Source organism: Pelodiscus sinensis, chromosome 3 (genome assembly GCF_052426305.1).
Source record: "Pelodiscus sinensis isolate ZL-2025 chromosome 3, ASM5242630v1, whole genome shotgun sequence".
In the NCBI taxonomy this organism is placed as follows: Eukaryota; Metazoa; Chordata; order Testudines; family Trionychidae; genus Pelodiscus; species Pelodiscus sinensis.
Genome location: NC_143054.1, coordinates 82,297,683 through 82,316,629, shown reverse-complemented (window position 1 = coordinate 82,316,629; position 18,947 = coordinate 82,297,683). Strand labels below are relative to the sequence as shown.

Sequence of the window (18,947 nt, the reverse complement as noted above, 5' to 3'; positions counted from 1 at the left end):
AACTGTTAAGACTGGCAGTAAAAATTCTACAGATCAGTGTGAGACAGAGACTGTTTTACGGAATGAATGGTCTTTGTTTCAGACAGTTACTTTCAGATCATTATTAAAAATGAAAATTATTTCATTAAGGCATAAACTAAGGTGCTCTTACATTCATTTCTGTCTGACATTAAATGTCAACAACAAAAGGAAAATAATAATAAGACACGTAATTTTAAAAACTAATCAACTCTCTTAGTTCACTGCCTTTTTAGCTTAGAAAGCTTCATTATTCTGAGGCCTTTTATTAAGCACTTTAGAAAAGACTCGTAGAATTACAGCTGTCTATCCTATAATCTATGAACTCAACTAATTTCATTATACTAGCCTGTGACCTTCATCAGGTAAACAAAACTGTGTGAGCATTCACTTGGTGCCTACTGACTTGACATTAACAAATTAAGCTGTCAGAGATAGAAATGTCACAGCATAGTCCAAATATACTCCTTCAGTTTGCTTACTGGGCCTTTCAGAGGAAGCAGTCTTGGTTTTCAAGACCAATAAGCTAAACCAAAATGAGTTCACAGGCCTCTCCATACATGCAAATACAAAACAATATTTAAAAAATATCAAGGGTTCAGCAAGCCCCAAAGCACAAGGAAATTCCGTTCCAATCCAATAGTGAGGGACATAAGAATCTAGAGGAATGGAAATGTATGAAATAAATATCCTGCCCCGTGTCCTTGGTATTCCACACAGAAGTGTTTATTGTTCACCGTAACAAGGCACTTCAAAAGAACATATCTGCCTTCCATTGCAGCATAAATGCTTTAGCAGCTAATGTATTTCAGGCCAGATCTCTAAAGGCTGCTTTAATCACTACTGTCATAATGCTGGTCAGTGAAGGATTCCCCCTAAATATGGGTGCTCTGTAATGATATAGGACAACAGTAGCCTGTCCTACACTGCCACCTCTCCCAGCCTCGGTCCATGAAGAGATAGTTCAAGGAAAGAGGTATAGTCAGTGAGTCAAGGAATCCCTGACTTCCAAAATGTCCTTGGATGCTGCACACAGATGGCACAATGTAGGCTGTTCTTGTGATGATCAGATGCAGTATGGCAATTCCTGTGTTGCTACTGAATAGCCCTTTCAAATGTAGTGACTTTCAATCACTACTGACATAGATCAGGTGTTTCAAATAAGTGACCCAGTAGTAAATGCCTCTGTATCGCATTTCCAATTCCCCCAGAACAATGCTTTTGCACAAAAGACACCATCAAACACATTATTCTTGCTATTTCCTACCCCATTACACACTTGAAGCAGAGACCTTGAAAAGTCTCACCCAATAAGCAACTTTCTCTTTTTATTTTCAGTTATAAAAAAGCATGACATATTCACCAGGCTCCTGAGGCCAGGGTATGTTTAATTGAACTTCAAGAGTTTTACAGAGGGAACCAATTAGAGCAACACAATGTAGCAAGGAAGAAAAAAAGCCATTACGAGATTAGTTGAAGGCAATCCAGGATAAGCCAGATGGGTCTGATGCCAGCAATTAATGATACAAAGGATGAGAGATGTCAAGGCTAATGCAATGTCATGTGGGAAATGCAATCAGACACCTTCCAACAGCAGGGCAAAGAAGTGGAGCATGTGCATGTGCTTGCTAAGATCATCATTTCTTTACGAACATCAATACTCCAACTATTGCTCTCCCCTTTATGCCACCCGACTGGACCATTCTTAAGTTTCAGAGGGGTAGCCATGTTAGTCTGTAACCAGAAAAACTTAAAAAACAACAAATAGTCTTGCAGCATAGAGACTAACAAAAATGTAATAGGTATCATGAGCTTTTGTGGGCACAACCCATTTCTTCAGATGGGGTCAGTTCAGTTTTCAAATAAATAGCACAGAGAAAGGATGGAGGAGGAAAAGAAGAAAAGGGAGAAAGAAAATGTCAATTAGGGTACGTCTAGACTACATGCCTCTGTCGCCAGAGGCATGTAGATTAGGCTACCAGACATAGGAAAATGAAGCGGCGATTTAAATAATCGCCGCTTCATTTAAATTTACATGGCTGCCACGCTGAGCCAGCAAACAGCTAATCAGCTGTTTGTCAGCTCAGCGCGATAGTATGGACGCACGGGCGTCGACATCAAAGGTATTTGTCGACCACCCAGGTAAACCTCATCCCAGGAGGCATACCTGGGTGGTCGACAAGTACCTTTGATGTCGACACCCGCGCGTCCAGACTATCACGCTGAGCCGACAAACAGCTGATTAGCTGTTTGTCGGCTCAGCACGGCAGCCATGTAAATTTAAATGAAGCGGCGATTATTTAAATCGCCGCTTCATTTTCCTATGTCTGGTAGCCTAATCTACATGCCTCTGGCGACAGAGACATGTAGTCTAGACATACCCTTAGAGTGTCCATGCTAAATGAAACAAAAAACAAGACCATGTAGCACTTTAAAGACTAACAAGATGGTTTATTAGGGGATGAGTTTTCGTGGGCCAGACCCACTTCTTCAGATCAAATAGTGGAAGAAAATTGTCACAACCATATATGCCAAAGGATACAATTAAAAAAATGAACACATCTAAAAAGGACAAATCAAATTTCAGAATGGAAGGGGAAAGGGGGGGGAGGTAAATTACAAAGATAGCTTCCCCAATTATCATCTCTAATATCATTAGCTCACAGACATTTACCTCCTCCCCCCAACCCCCTTCTGTTCTGAAATTTGATTTGTCCTTTTCGTATGTGTTCATTTTTTTAATTGTATCCTTTGGTATATATGGTTGTGACAATTTTCTTCCACTATTTGATCTGAGGAAGTGGGTCTGGCCCACGAAAGCTCATCACCTAATAAACCATCTTGTTAGTCTTTAAAGTGCTACATAGTCCTGTTTTTTGTTCCAGCTATACCAGACTAACATGGCTACATTTCTATCACCATGCTAAATGAAGTTGATAAGAACACTTAGTACCCACTTTAAGTATCCTTTGTTTGGTTTTTTATGTCATTAGGATATGGAATGTAGCGGGCCATTAAGCCAATGTCTTTGTTCAGACTTCTGTTGTAGGAATCAAACTTGTAAATGAAATTAAGTTCTGTAGATTCCCATTTGAGAATGGCTTTTGAAATTGATTTGAAATGATATGGTGACTTTAAGATCCATTAATGAGTGCCCAAGCAAGTTAAAATGTTCCCCAACAGGTTTCTCTGTGTTGCCTTTTCAGATATCTGATTTGTGTCCATTTGACCATTCTTAGTCATTCATGCCAGGATCTGTCTCACTGAACCCACATCAAATGGTGAAAGAGAGAATGTAAATGGATAAAAAGGGAAGAAGATGATCATGGGGAAAATTAGAAGGAATGACATTGCTTCCTAATTGCTTTTTAGGATCTATTCCATTGCTCATCTTAAGTTTAGCTGGGGACATCATAAAATCTTATACTGCCCACATAAAACGCACATCATTCTTACCAAGAAAGGGGGGGGGGGAAGGTTTGTTTCATTACAACACAATTTCAGCTCACAACCATGGACTGAGATTTAGGTTTTATGTATCATTTCTGTTACTTCAGTGTCAGCATCTACATTTTGTGGCAGGGATACTATTAAATGGGAAATATTGTCAATCAATATACTTTAATAGAATTTTAATAAAATACTTCTAATGGCTATTTCTTTAATGTTCTATGTGTAGTTAACTCAATAAAGTGTATAACACTGTTAACTTATAGTAACATTATATATGTAGATGGACTTGCTTTTAAGGCTCATCAGTGTGTGTTTCTAATGTAAACATATGCAGTTGGTATATTTCTTTTCCAAAAGGGCATGTGTAGAGTATAATAATTTGAGATTAGTTATGTAACAATAAAATTTATTTCAGGTCAGAGTTAAGGCTGTTGTATTTTTGGTGAAATGCATTTCTTAATGCTTAATAAGAATAATTTGTTTATTGTAGGAAAAGCTCTAAGAGTGATGATGTCTTTACTTAATTCCGTGTCTTTACAGAGTCAGAGGCTAACAATTTTTGGGTAGCCAACCTGAGCTCCCATCTTCTTCTTTATGGGATTTTGATTTGGTGAAGGATGAAAATACCTAGCACTTATATAGCATCTTTCTTCAGTAGGAAATGAGATAATGACACTCACTTCTTTCATAAAATGCTTTGAGATCTATCAAGGAAAGATGCTACATAAGAGCTGGGTATTTTCATCTTTCACCAAATCGAAATCTCATTTTACAAATGGAAATATGATTTGATAAATAACTACAATGCTTTCACTTTGCAGCCTTTATTACTTGTCAAAATGGAGTTTTCTGATTGTCTGGGAAAGTCCCAGATGTTTTATGTTGTTATTAATACTAGAAGGTGTGCCTAGCATTGCTCGGGTCCATAAGTCTTTTGGAGGGAGCAGGGAAATGGGGGGGGGGGGGTTTCAAGGCAGTGTGCAAAGAGTTGAGAGGTGTGGGGGGACTCATGGCAGGGGGTAGGGCCCAAAATTGGGGTTGGGAGGTATGGGGGATAAGGGCCTCAGGGCAGAGGGTTGAGAGGCATGGAAGGGCTCAGAGAAGGTCAGCTGGGGTTGTGCTGCCCTACTGGCAGTTCAGCCCCCGGGGTGGGAGATGCTGTTGCAGAGGGGACCGTACTGTCCAAACCTAGCTGGCAGCTGCTCCCCGGGGAGGCCAGTAACTAGTGGGGCTGCTGGTTGGCAGGGTTTCCCCCACGTCCCCCTGGTCTGGCAGTCTGGCACTGGGGCTGAGGACCGGGAGGCAGAGGTCTGGTCTGAGGCTTTGAGGCAGGGGGGCCACTTACCCATGGTTGGTGGCCTGCAACATGCAGAGCCCTAGCCCTAGATGCCCACTGTCTTACTGATTTGACCTCCCCCTATGGTCACTCTGTAGTATAACTGTCCCCCATGCTCGCTGCCCACAGTGGTCATTGTGAAACATAACTGTTCCTTCTATTATACTCTGCCCTTTCCATGTTATGGAAAACAATCAGATTCTAGGCACATCCCATTTTCCTGGCACAACCAAACCCTGACCTTGCTTTAAGTTATGATAAGAGGAAGCTGCATTCCGAATTTGGTGGTCCTAGCTCCTATTTTGTAGGAGGATTTCTTGAACAAACAGTCACATAGACAGACAGACAACTGCACATTTTTAAAAATATATAGGCAGAAGATATTACACCAATTGCCTAAAGGCCTCAGTTTGCAAGTATCATTTATGCATATATAATAAATGATAGTTCACGTTAGAATGTAAGCATCTTTCATGTTTTTTTAGTGTGGGTAAATGAAGCTAGAGGGGGTAAATTGCAAATAAATGAGATGGCTAGGTTATTTAAATGAATGGAGCATGCAGCACTAGCCAAACTAATTGAGACTCTGCAGGAGCTATTCTTCATTCAGGGCACCCCTGCCAAGACCATCACATTCTCCTTGTAATTAAAGCCACAATCCTGCAAACACTTATGCATTTAACTCTATGGGACCACTCATTTGCTACAAGTCACTCATAGGGATGTTTGTAGGATCAAGGTCTAAATTAAACCTGAGTGCAAATGCAATATAGCATACCTTCAGACTCCTTCTCTGTCTTTTTTATAATGCCCATCACCATAGTGTCTGAGCACTTCCCAGGAAAAGTAGGGACTGTTAGCCACTCTGTCTCACAGGCAAAATACAAGGGACTAGACTGTGTGTTGCATCTCTCAGGAGGTAGAGCACAGAAAATGCTGTCCAGGTGAGAGGAAGATAAAGCTGCTAAGCTGGACACAAGGGGGGGCGGGGAGTGTGTTTTAGTACAGCCAAATGAAAAGCTGTACAGTTAAGAAGAGAGAATGCAAGTCACACTTACACATGGGAATAGTGATAGAAATGTAGCCGTGTTAGCCTGGAGTAGCTGAAACAAAAAACAGGACTATGTAGCACTCTAAAGACTAACAAGATGGTTTATTAGGTGATGAGCTTTCGTGGGCCAGACCCACTTCCTCAGATCAAATAGTGGAAGAAAATTGGCACGACCATATATACCAAAGGATACAATCAAAAAAATGAACACGTATGAAAAAGACAAATCAAATTTCAGCACAGAAGGGGGGTGAGAGGGGGAGGTAAATGTCTGTGAGCTAATGATATTAGAGGTGATAATTGGGAAAGCTATCTTTGTAATGGGTACGGTACTTAATGTCTTTGTTTAGACTTAGGTGTAAAGTGTCAAATGTAAGCATGAATGACAGTTCAGAGGATTCTCTTTCAAGTCTGGTGTTAAAATGTCTTTGAAGCAGGATACAGGTAATCAAGCCATTGAGACAATGCCCTTTCTGGTTGAAATCGCAAGAAACTGTTTTTTCTTTGTGATCCTGTCTAATATCTGTTTTGTGGGCATTGACTCTTTGGCGAAGTGTCTGCAATGTTTGTCCAATGTACATAGCAGACGGACACTTTATAATAGCATAAATTATATTTCTGGATGAGCAGGAATATGTGTTCTTGATCCTATAACTCAATTGGTTAGGTCCAATAATGGTATCAGCAGAGTGACTATGTGGACAAAGCTGGCAACGGGGTTTGTTGCAAGGGAAGGTTCCAGGGTTGGTATTAGTGTGGTATGTCCTGTGGTTGTTGGTAAGAATCATCTTGAGGTTAGCTGGTTGTCTATAGGGCTATGTCTAGACTGCAAGCCTCTTTCGAAAAAGAGCATCTAGACTGCAAGCAGAACTTTCGAAAAATCAATCCGCTTGTTCGAAAGAAAGCAGCGAGTGAGTCTGGATGCTCTCTTTCTAAAAAGCCCTGTTGGCATTCAAGAACGCCTTTTTTCGAAAGAGCACTTTTGAAAAAAGGCGTTCTTCCTTGTGAAATGAGGTTTACCGCCATCGAAAGAAAAGCCGCGTTCTTTCGATTTAATTTCGAAAGAACGCGGCTCTAGTCTAGATGCAGGTGAAGTTTTTTCAAAAAAAGGCTACTTTTTTCAAAAAAAACCCTGAGTCTGGACACAGCCCGGAGACTATAGATCTGTCTCCCAGAGCCTCTCAGAGTTTAGTATACATGAGAGACTGTATCCTGAGAAGTGGAGACTCTGGGGATGTTGCTGGATAATCATCTAAACATGAGCTCACAGTATAACACTCTGTCCAAAAGGGCTAATATGAACCTTGGACATGGACGGACAGTATGCAAGGCGGGGGAAGGCATTGTCTTCCCAAATGGCCAGCCTGGCTCTGCCCACACTCCGCCCCCAGAACACTTACTGTAGGCATTTTGAGGGCAAAGTGTTGCTGCCCCGGAGCTTCCACCCTCCCTGTGTTCTGGGGCTGGGGAGGCTGGGGGCCATGCACCCGGGGGAGGAGGGATGGGCTGTGCACCACCCACCTTCCCTGTGATGGGGCCATGACCTGAGCAGAAGGGGCAGGGCTGGAGCAGAGTTGGGGGCTTGCCTCCCCCAGTTCTACCTTCACCAGTCTCCCATGATCTTGCATGTATAAAGAGGGGAATCTTGAGTGTGAATAGGCAGATTATTTTACAGATAAGTAGTTGTGGATGACCCCTGCTGCAAATTCGAGCTGTCTTCTCCAGTGGCTGCTGCACAGCCAAGAACAGCTGCATTTAGCACAGGCATGACCCCCGCTGGAATACTGAGTGCCATTCTGGTGCACACAATTCAAGAAGGATGTTGATAAAATTGGAGAGAGTTGAAAAGAATAATTAAAGACTTAGAAAACATGCCTTATAATGATAGGCTCAAGGAGCTTAATCTCTCTAGTTTATCAAAGAGAAGGTGAAGGGGTGACTTGATCAGTGTATAAGTGGGAAAAAGAAATGTACTAGAGGGTTCTTCAATCTAACAGACAAGGGTATAACAATCCAATGGCTGGAAGTTGAAGCTAGACAAATTCAGACTAGAAAGAAGGCAGAGATTTATAACAGTCAGGGCAATGAACCATTGGAACAATTTATTAAGGAAGCAAATTCTACGTCCCTGACAACTTTTACATCAAAATTGGATGATTTTCTAAAAGATGTGATAGAGTTTAAATAGGAATTTATTCCAGGGAGCTCTCTAGCCTGTGTTATCAACTTATAATTGATGAATTCATGAAAGGTAGCTTAAAGCCACCTTTGTGCAGCCTGGATTCTACCTGTTGCAGGGGCCAGTAGGGCCTCTTATGCAAGTTAGAGCTGTCTTCCCCCCAGAGTTGCTCCACAACTGAGAACAGCTGTTGCACTTTGAGCTGCAACCACTCCCACTCCTTTGGCTACATCTACACTGGCATGACCTTGTGCAAAAACTCTTTAGCGCAAGAGTTCTTGCGTTAAAGTAGTTGCGCAAGAGAGCGTCTACACTGGCATGTGCTTCTGCGCAAGAGATGTGCTTTGCGCAAGAGCATCCTTGCCAGTGTAGACGCTCTCTTGCACAAGAAAACTCCGATGGCCATTTTAACCATAGGGCTTTCTTGCGCAAGAAATTCATGTTGCCTGTCTACACTGGCCTCTTGCGCAAGAACAGTTGCGCAAAAGGGCTTATTCCTGAGCGGGAGCGTCAGAGTTCTGGTGCAAGAAGCCCTGATTTCATACATTAGAACGGCAGTTTACTTGTGCAAGAACACGCGGCCAATGTAGACAGGCAGCAAGTTTTTGTGCAAGAGTGGCCGCTTTTGCGCAAGATCGTGCCAGTGTAGACACATCCCTTATGTGCCCACAAAAGATCTCACATCCAAAAAGCACTAGAAATCAGCCACAGCTTTATTGACTCCTCCTTTAGTTGATACTATTTAAAGTAATGTCTGAGGGGAGGCAGGAATCTGCTTTTCAGTCTGAGGTGAATTAGCACAGTTATGTTCTAAACCACTGAAGAACAGTGTGTATCTTGGTGTGATATACTGGAATACACTTCAGACCTGCCAGGGATGTGTCACCCCTGCACTGCAACCTCGAGTGCCTTACAATGCCTTGCTGAAGAAGCTCCCACCTGGGCCGTTCACAAACAGCCTTCTACCCTGAATGTATGTGTAATTTGCAGCCTAACAGCTACACCCCTCTCACCAGCCTTGGTTATACTGCAGGGTACCTCAACACTGCCCCAGTCACAGCTCTTCTACCAGGAATGTATGTCCCATACTTACACAGTACATCTATATTAAGTCTGATGCTCCTTTAAGGGACCCAGTGTGTCACAAATGGATTTAGCCCTGACCCTTTAACTGAGGGGGTGCATAACAGTGTTCTCTGTAAACTGAACACTTGGGCAGCCACCCAGGTGAGATTCAAATGCTGGCCAGAGCACCCAAAATGCTTACAGCTGGCAACATGTGTTTCTTTTGGAGGTGTGCATCCACACATGCCTCTGTACATAACAAAATTTATTCCACACGTGCATAGAAAAATTAGAGGGAATGTTGATGCATAGTAATAGAATTCTATCTGGACTTTGTCCAAAATCCTTGGAAAGGTTACTTAGTTGGCAATCATTCTCAGGAGATTATAGTAAAAAAATAAGAGGTCAGCTGTGGATATGCTTTCACACACTGCAAGCCTTGTTTCTAGGGACTCACAAAGCATCGCTTGAAAAGGAAAACAAGTTGCTCTTTGTAAATAAAAGTTCATGCATTTGAGTAATGAAGTCATTTTCCAAAACTGCAGTGCATGATATGTTTTGCACCAGCAGAAATTGAAATGGGAGGTGGGGCTCAGGAAAAAAGGGGGGGTCAATTAAGCGTATTAAACAATACTCTTTCAATAAGATCTATATCTTCCATTCTCTCCCACAAATGTGAAATCTTAATTTACAGGAAAGCCACTTTGCTCTTATTAATTCTCGGGACATTCTGAATCTTGATCCCCCTTCCCCCTACCTGTGATCCCCCCTTTTTAGTAAATCTGGCACCTTTCTTCTTCTTTGGCTGAAAAAACTAGAAGTGCTAAAATAATCATAAGAGTTGATTCTTAGTCTGGAGCAGTCAAGTTGTGTCTATGGGGGGGGGGGGAGGAATAGAGAGAGGGAGTAAAGATCTGACCTCAGTTCCTGAATGGCAAAGTTTGTGTGGGAGGGTCCCAAAGCTAAAGGTAAAAAGGAATGATGTGACCATGTGAAGGAAGCCAGAGCCCTGAATACAGACTCAGTCTGTATCCTGACAGAGTGGAGATAAGGTGGCTGGGGAGCTAGCGGTGCTTTCCTGGAACACAATCTGTGTTTGACACTCTCTGTTTAAGCACTGCCCATCTGCATGTTATTCAGCTGGAGCCTCTAGGGAAAAAGAGGAGCCACAGGCACAGACTGCGAGTGAGGGAGGAAGCAAAAGAGCTTTTCTTTTTTAAATCAGGATCTGGTTAGCCTGCCTTGAAGTGCCACATCTGGGGACTGAAAGCTGAGAGAAAGTTAAAATAACTGAGGCACTACTGAACGAAGGGGGGTGGGAGGGCTGATTGCAGAAGGGGGTAAACAATTACTAAGAAGCCAGAAGACTACTGCTGGATGTAAGGGAAGGAAATGGCTTTGATCTCAGCCTGGCCTCTCATTTTTCCTACATTATTCTTCTTGGGATGTTTCTCCTCAAGCAAGGGCAGCGATTTTCATTTTGACACTGGAGGTAGCTCAGCGGTCAGCAATCAAGAATCCGCTGTTATCAGAGGGCAGCAGCAGTCAGTTGCTACTGGAAGTTTGGTGCCTTTTGCTGAGGTACAGTAACTCCATTCTATCTCTAGAGTATGAGCTTTCTCCTTTCATGTGCTTGTGGTAAAATTTCCATCTGGATAAAGTTAGCTTAATCATTTGAGCCTGAACCTTTGATACCATAGAGTTTTGTGTGGAGGGAGGGGGGTGATTTTGGACATTGCCTTTCAGGCTAAAAGAGACAATTCAGACTTCAAATAGACACATGCCCTGCCAGCTTTGAATAAACAGCTGTACTAGAAAGTGATACTAGCTTAGCATGTCTCTCTGCCTTTCCTGCCAGCATAACTAAATAGGCCTGTCCAAACAGAGTTAGTTTACAAGGGTTAATTGTCACAATAATAGTCACTCGATCTTTAAATTCACTTGGGTTCCCAGAAAGAGTTTACCAAAAAGAAATCTTACTATATTTCAGAAGTTTTTCTTTTGTCTCTTACATAAAATTCATCTCTGGAAATGGAGATTACTTTTGTAGTTAGGGAAAGGCTAATAAATCAGAAGATATTTAGGAGATTGCCTGCAGAGAGAACACCTGGATAGATTTTAAATATTGCTGAAAGAATGATAATAGGACTAAAGACAGAAGAAATCAGAAAGATCCTAAAATTACTTTGTTTTGGTAAGTTTTCTTGCAAGTTATCTTTGCTTCTTCAAGTTATTTTAGACTTCTGATTTCTGTAAGGCTGCATCTGAGCTGAACTATTTAAAAAAACTAAAAAGCAAAGAAATGATTTCAAGGCAGGCTAGAAAAAGATCAATGTCTCATGTGTGGGAGATACAAAGTAGGAGGTAAATTAAGTCACCTAGGGTCATGGGAAGGGAAAGTGTATTTGCTCTAGCGTAACAACAGAAAATGAGGAGAGATAAGCACAGCTGTGCTGATATCACAGTTATGACATTGATATCTTATGTCATGAAACTAAATGTTTTTACTATGCTTTGATTGCTAATGATAATAGCCACGAAAATAAATGTGCAGCATCCTGAAAAAAATCTTCTGGGACAATAGGGCTTCAGTATAAGGCCGAGTTTAATTACACAAACCTCCACATTACTGTGCTTCAAAACAGCTGAGGAATCTCAGGAAAGGCCTGCCCACTCCATTATTTCTATGGGGAGAAATGCGACCAACGTGAGAAAGTGTGGAGCCTACACTTTGCTCAGCTTAAATAGTTAGGCAGTGGGGAACTTGCCTGGGCTTGGACACGTTCCAAAGTGTGGGAAGTACATCTCTTCTCCACAGGCTGGGAATTAGCCACTGGGAAACAGTATCACCACCTGTTGCTTACAAAATGGAAAGTCCCTGAATGAATGCTTGATTTAACAGACAAATGGGTTTTGTACTGAGTTTCACAGGATAACAAACATAAGCTGTTAATAGCTAAAACTCCTTGCCTTTTTGGGTATCATCACACTGAATAATGACTCCACAGAGCCAGACTGAGGTGTGCTTCATTTAACCTATTGGACCTTAAACCAAGAAAGTGCTGAGTGATGATTTGCACACCGTTTAGGAAAGATACTGCCTCCCTCCTTTCCCCCTCCTCCCCCCCCCCCCGGAACCCACTCACTGATGATGATATTGGAAAGGTGTCCTTTGTTCTAGTTAATGTTTTTTTGTAAATAGTTAATATTTGCATTAAGTGCCTGATCCATTGACGCCAATAGGAGTCTTTCCACTCACTTCTGTGGACACTAGACCCGACCATAAGCACTGAATCTTACTGCCTGCTCCAATGGTGCACAGGGCCCTATTTGCAGAACCAGTTAGGTTCCCTTGTGAGGCATGGCAGCTGGATTTCAGCCCCTACATTAGGGATGTACATAATACTTGAGAGCCCAGCTAATCAGGGAGAATAGGATTTCTCCCTAAATGTGGATTTTAAAACTCTCAATTTTGTGAGCTTAAGCCCTTAATGCACAGATTGGCACCGCCATCACTACAAACTCCTTTACACAGTCCCGCCTCGATTCTACTCCTTAGTTGAAACATTGGCTCAGGCCTATAACTCCCCCAGCATACAGAGGATTTTAGTTATGCTGTAGAGTGCCAAATTATACAGAGGGTGGGTTTGTGAGGTATGGTTATAGAACCACAGAATCATGGTATGTAATGTGTCATGGTGCCAGTAAAGGCCTGTACATAACCACAAAAATAACAAGCCATGATATAGCCAGAATACAGCTTTAAGCCACAAAGAATTCATTACATTTCATCATGTGGTATTAATACTATGTAGAGTTTGCCCTGCAAATCATTCTTATTTAAATAATGCACTGGAAAATATAAAGGGTTAGACATGTAGTGGGTGGAAACTTTTAAAAATATATATTTTGGCTGGGTTTACATGGCTGTGTTGTTCTGAGGTTATGATACTATGAAGCTATTGAATAATTGAAGGATAGTTGGAGAAAGCATGAGGAACAAAGGAACACACTGGTGTATATTTCTTAGCCTTTTACATTTCTCCGTTTCTTGGTAACCTAAAAACTAAGAATGAATGGAAGAACTGGTTTTAGAAAAATTCACAACCATCTGGAATTTGAATCCAAAGGTCTTTATGGTTGATATAAGAATATTAAATACCCAAATGTCATGTGAGAGTACTGAATCCCAGTAACTGGACTGACCTTTGAGGACTAGTGCCCATATATTTTTATACGCTGTTATCCTTTTACAAAAAGCTCCCTCATTATCCACCCTTCCTAATCCCATGTGAAACATACACAACCTCCCTGGAAGAAGAGTAGAACTTTATGCAGATCATTCAGCCCTGGCCTATTGCAAAATAACAAACAGAACATCCACACTACCAAACACGTTGTTTCGAAATAAGGGGCTGATTATTTTGAAATAATAACTCTTATTTTACTTCAAGGAATAAGCTTATTTCAAAATAGTTATTTTGGGAATTATTATTTTGAAACAAGTTATTTCAAAACAATTTCCTAGTGTAGACATGTCTTCAGGGAGCTCCAATTAATCTAGGTAGCATAGGTAATGATAGCAGTGAAGATACAGTGCTATGAGCTTCACCATAGGTTAGCCACTCCAGTATGAGCCTCATGGGGAATATGAGTAAGTACTTGGTTGCTAGACTATGCTGAAGACCATACCATTGCCTTCTCACTGCTACTGTTACCCTCAGTACCAAGATTAAAGCTAGTATGAGTATGCCTATCCATGCTACAATCACACCTTAATTACAAATGTAGACATATCCTGGTCAATGTTGTTCATACCATAGTGGACTTTTCCTCTTATGCATGGTTTTCCATCTGTTTCCTAGATCCTTTTTTTCTCCATCGTTCAGATGCTTCTGTAGCGTTGTTCCCCTCTGGCACAGCTAGCTCTGCCATTAATACTTCAATAGGACTGGATCCAGGACCTTGAAGAACACAGTACCTCCATGGAAGGGTTTGATTTGGACAAGTACTGGATCATGAACTACCAGTCAGTGGGTCCTTTGGAAGCAATATGAGAGGCTAGCTAGATTTGCAAGCACTAAGGGTGGGAGATTTTCTTCCAAAGTTGGGGAAAGAAAAGAACTTAGCAAAAAGCACCCAGGTGAGAGAGAGGAGCAAAATCAGTAGGGAGAATTTGTATTAGGAAAGTAAACATGAGTATAAATAGGGTCATTGGATTCTGAGAGTAAGCCTAGAACACTGCTGTTCATAGACAGGTTAGGAAAATAGGTGTGAAAAATATACTAAAACATATCTGAACCATTGGTGGCTAATTCAAATCTTTCAAAATTTTTAGACTCCCTAGCTCATGACTGATGTTAGAAGAAAAGTGTCACAATCCAGGAGGGTGAGGGAAAGGAGGTAGAAAGAGAACAGTTTGCATAGGACCAAAGTAATCTTTTGTGTAACTACACTGAAGTTAATAGATTTAGACCTGGGATTCTTTTTGTCAAATATGAAAAATGTTAAATGTTTTTATAAAATTTCAACTTAGAGACAGGATACAAGCACTCAAACCTCAAAGACAACAGCCAAATTTTAAATATATTAGTGTTTGGGAATGATTGGGATTAAGTTTTGGACTCAGAGGCCTTTTGCAAAAGTCAAACTTTGGTCTAGGTTCAGATTTCACACATTGATTTGAGGTGTCCAGATTTGGAAGCATTGTATGGACCCATCTCTGTTCTAGTGGCAATACAGATAGATGAAAAATCATGATTAAGCTCTGTGAAGAGGTAGTTACCAACATGTAATAAAAACCTTTCAAAATAAGAATATATGTTAGTATTTGATCTCCATTCTGCCAAGCAGATTTCTTTTGAGCTCCGTGGTTGTATTTTTTCGGTGGCTTTCACTTACACAGCCCCATAAACAGTGCTTTGCAAAAAACATTGAAAATGTTTGTAATCTAAGCAGAGAGACTGAGAATTGCCAGGTCTCTGGACAGGGTCGGGGCATTGCTCTGTGCTCCCGGAATGGGTGGGGTCTTGAACAGAAAGAGAGGGGCTGGGGGCAGCCACCCCTTAGCACCACCTGAACTGTGCCACCTACACCCCAACCAGCTGCCTGGAGTGTGCTGTCCAGAGTTCATCGAGGGCCCTTTTGAATCACTGGGCCTCAGCGCAGTTGTCCCCTTTATTCCCCTCTCCCCCAACTCCCATCATCAGGACTGAATCTAAGACAAAAATTAAATGTTGGACAATAGTTCAAGTGTATGAGCAGCACAGAGATAGACCTGAGAAGAACAAGAGACAGAATAGGAAGCACTAACAGCACAGATATAAAAAGTGATGAAATGATATAGGTCTTAACTGTACAGACAAAAGTGACTGAGTTTCAGGCAAGAGTTTCAGAAGAGTAGGTATGATATCATGGGAGTGATAGGGAAAGAAGATTACTTTTTCAACTGCATTTTTGGTAAACTTAAGAGCAGAAAGGTGCCATGGGAAAGATGGGGCCCACGAGGAAAAGCTTACAGTAGTTAAGGCAAAAGTAGCCAATTACTACCATCAAAATATGAACAATAGTACTTCTTATAAAGTTCTGGCCTGACAGCGAAAGCCGGCACCTTAACATAATGATGAAAAAAGATATTTGACAGCAGTTTATCCCCTTAGCTGACTTACAACAATACCTTTTGGTCTAAATTCTCAAAAGCATCCAGTGATATTTTGAATGATTCATTTTTGTATGCCTAATTAAAGATATCATAAAGGGGCCTGATTTCTTTAAAAAGTGATGACCAAAGATAGCTTACCCCCTCTGAAAATCAGGCCTCCTTAGAGCATCTCAATGTAGGTCATTTAAAAACTGGCGTTCTTAGAATCACTAGTCACTTGAAAATGTAGGCCTCAGAGTAACCATAATCAAAAGTGTCATTCCTAGCAATAAAATTGGGATGGAAAGACTTAGGGACAGTTTTGGCAGAAACACCATTTGATCCCTGCTTTTAGTTTGCATTCATCTGAAGCAGACCAAAAGGGCTTTTAACCTGGCAAAGGTCTTTATGTTTTTTTTCACTAATAGAGCTGCATCTCATTGTGCAAAAAGCAGATCTTTTATTGAGTTTCATTTCAGACCCTCAAGGTTATGTTAGGTTAACTACCATAAAGGGTAATTTGGATTTTTTTGCTGCTGTGTGTTCCTGGTGAGACAGGGTTATGTTCTGAGAAAAGTCCATTAATGGCGAGAATGTTTAACTGCAGATGTTTGCCTTTCCAACTTTAAGTTTCTCAACAACGTTTTAATGAAAATCAGCTGCCAGGAATTAAGTAGCCAGCCCCAAACCCTTTAAATCATGGAAAGCTGAAATAAATGGAATTAGGGGACTCAAACTATATGTTTCAAGTTTAGTCAGAAAAATGAGAATCTATGCTTAAAATATAACCAGTAAAATAATTTGAGCCAAAATTTACTGCAGCTTGTTCCAACTGAATTTTGGCAAAGTACCAGTAAAATGCCCAAACTTACTTAGGAGCACAGAAACAATAAAAGGAGTTTTATGTTTACTCTTAGGAGCATGGGAAAGAATAGGAGGAATTAAAGGTCCATTTTTATTAATGGGTATGGAAAGCAATAAAAGGATCAGCATGTCTGGAAGAGTGATATGACCTGGTTTTAAAGGTGCCAAGCAACCACAGCTGTCATGATTCTAATTGGATTTTTTGTTGCTTAGCAGCTATAAAAATATGGCCAATATCTTTTATCTGACTGTTATGTGCTAAATATGCCTAAATATTGATGGGAGACGTGGGCTCAAATTTTATTCTGGCTCCAGATTTTAACTCTTAAAGTTTAGGGAAATACCAGTCTGGGTTTTAATTAGGACTGATTGCAGATTTTGGATCCAGATGCCAGTTCTTTTATATACACTACCCATATTCAGAAGTGTTTGGATATGGCATTCTGATTCTAATGCAAGCTATAACCTTATCAGTCCAGCAGCTTTGTACTCCTGCTTTATTAATGCTTCCTTCTTTGACAACAAAAGATGGCCAAACATTATCCTAGCAATCCGGATGTATCTGTTGAGCAATCTGAATTGTTTTCTGGAACGAATGCGTTGAATTTCATCTGTGTTTGTTGTTTGTGTTTGTTTGAAATATCCAAGTTGTTCTTTAGATGTCTCTTTTCTGAAAACTAACAAAACAGCAGTGTCACAAGGAAGCCCAACACTCATAAGCAACTCAGACTCCATATCCAACCTTTACAACAACAAATGATGGAGGAAAACACAGATAAAGAAGCAGATTTCAATTCCCAGCTTACAATGTGTTATACACAACAGTAATTAAACCTTATAATGTGAGGGCTTGCTCCACTGAGGAAGTCAGTGGAAAGATTCTGATTGGCCAGATGAATGATGAATGATAAATTATGGTATGATAAATGATAACTTGTTCATTTCACATTTGTTAATCAACAAACTAAATCTACTGTAAAAAAAACTCTGTCAAAAAGGACAATTTTAGTTATGATTTGTAAACTGTGAGTTATGCTTAAACTCCTACACACTTGCACTAATTAACCAGGGATGACCTCTCTCCTAGTATTCTCCATTGGTATCAGATGGGAAGAGTGTCAACTACACAGCAAGTGGGTGTGTGGTGGAGCAACAGTTCCTAGACAAAAAGGAAGGATGGGATGGGTAGGTGGAATGTCAGAGGGGAGGATCCAGTGGATTGAGAGACAAGAAGATAAAAAGGATACAGGCTGGGAGCTTGGAGGTGAGAGGGTATGAATGGACAGATATATCATTAGACGTTGCATCATTAATTCAGTATTTTTAAACACCTAGAAACCAAAAGATGGGGGGTGCTAAACATGGGATCAATCTTTTTTTTATGCATGACCAATGGCCATTTTTAGCTAAAGTGTCTAGATTGTGTTTGTCATTTTCTTTGAGTCTGCCTATTACAAACCTTGGTCCCACATCATAGTACATTTTTTATCCTCCACTGTGATCACTGTCACTTTACATACAGGTTCAAGGGGATGGGGCAGGAGGAGAAAGAAACTTCCTCTTCCGAACGCCACCACTGGCATATAATACCATCTAGTTGCTCATTCAGACAGACCATCCATTCATGGACTTCCCACATTCCATGCAGAAGAGAAATCTGTCACCTCCTAAGCACTGTGTATTCCCTTCTTCAGATACAGTATAAACCTCACTGTGTAGAGTCTTGGGGTTGCTCAGTAACAAGCAGGCTTGGAGGAACATGACACATCTTCTTTCCCTTCTGCACAACATAGACTCCCTGAAAAAGATAATACATCCTAGAAAGTATAGAGTCTGGGGGAGTCTTCAGGGGCACAGATCTATTGGAATCCCATGCTGATATGGATGTGGGAGGAAGGGAAGATGAAATCACAGGGGCTTCATGCAATGGACATGGCCATCTGCAGATCAGGTATGGGAGGGCAACTTGGTCTTTTATACAAAGGAAACCTCTCACCTTCTAGAATAATAAAAGGACAGGTCTCTGTGAGGGCTCCATAGGTCTCCTAAACCCCCTTTGCTAATCACTTTCAGGACATGCAGCAAGTCCATGTCGATTTATTCTTGATTTCTATAAGCACTTTCCTTTGCTTTGTTTGTTTTTTCAGGAGAAGGAAAACAGGTTAGTTGAGGGGCTGCATGTTTACTTGTTACCCTGATATTCCCTTTCATGCTTTCTTTGAGCCAGTGAGGAACTGATTACTTTATTATTAAGCAGCATCTCTAGTGAGGAGGCCTTCATACTAGAATTTTCAACCGCGTGTCTTTTAATGTTTTGCACTGTGGCTTCCATTTAGTGTTT

The 18,947-nt window shown here is 41.0% G+C and overlaps 1 protein-coding gene across 1 annotated transcript in view; it reads left to right on the top strand.

Moving 5' to 3' along the window:
* Positions 1-10,105: 10,105 nt before the first annotated feature.
* Positions 10,106-18,947, top strand: part of LAMA4 (laminin subunit alpha 4) — a 141,320-nt gene continuing 132,478 nt past the window's right edge. The window contains exon 1 of the mRNA XM_006123223.5: positions 10,106-10,683. Coding sequence (XP_006123285.3) covers positions 10,495-10,683 — 189 coding nt within the window. The 5' untranslated portion in view covers positions 10,106-10,494. The remainder of the gene's footprint in view (positions 10,684-18,947) is intronic.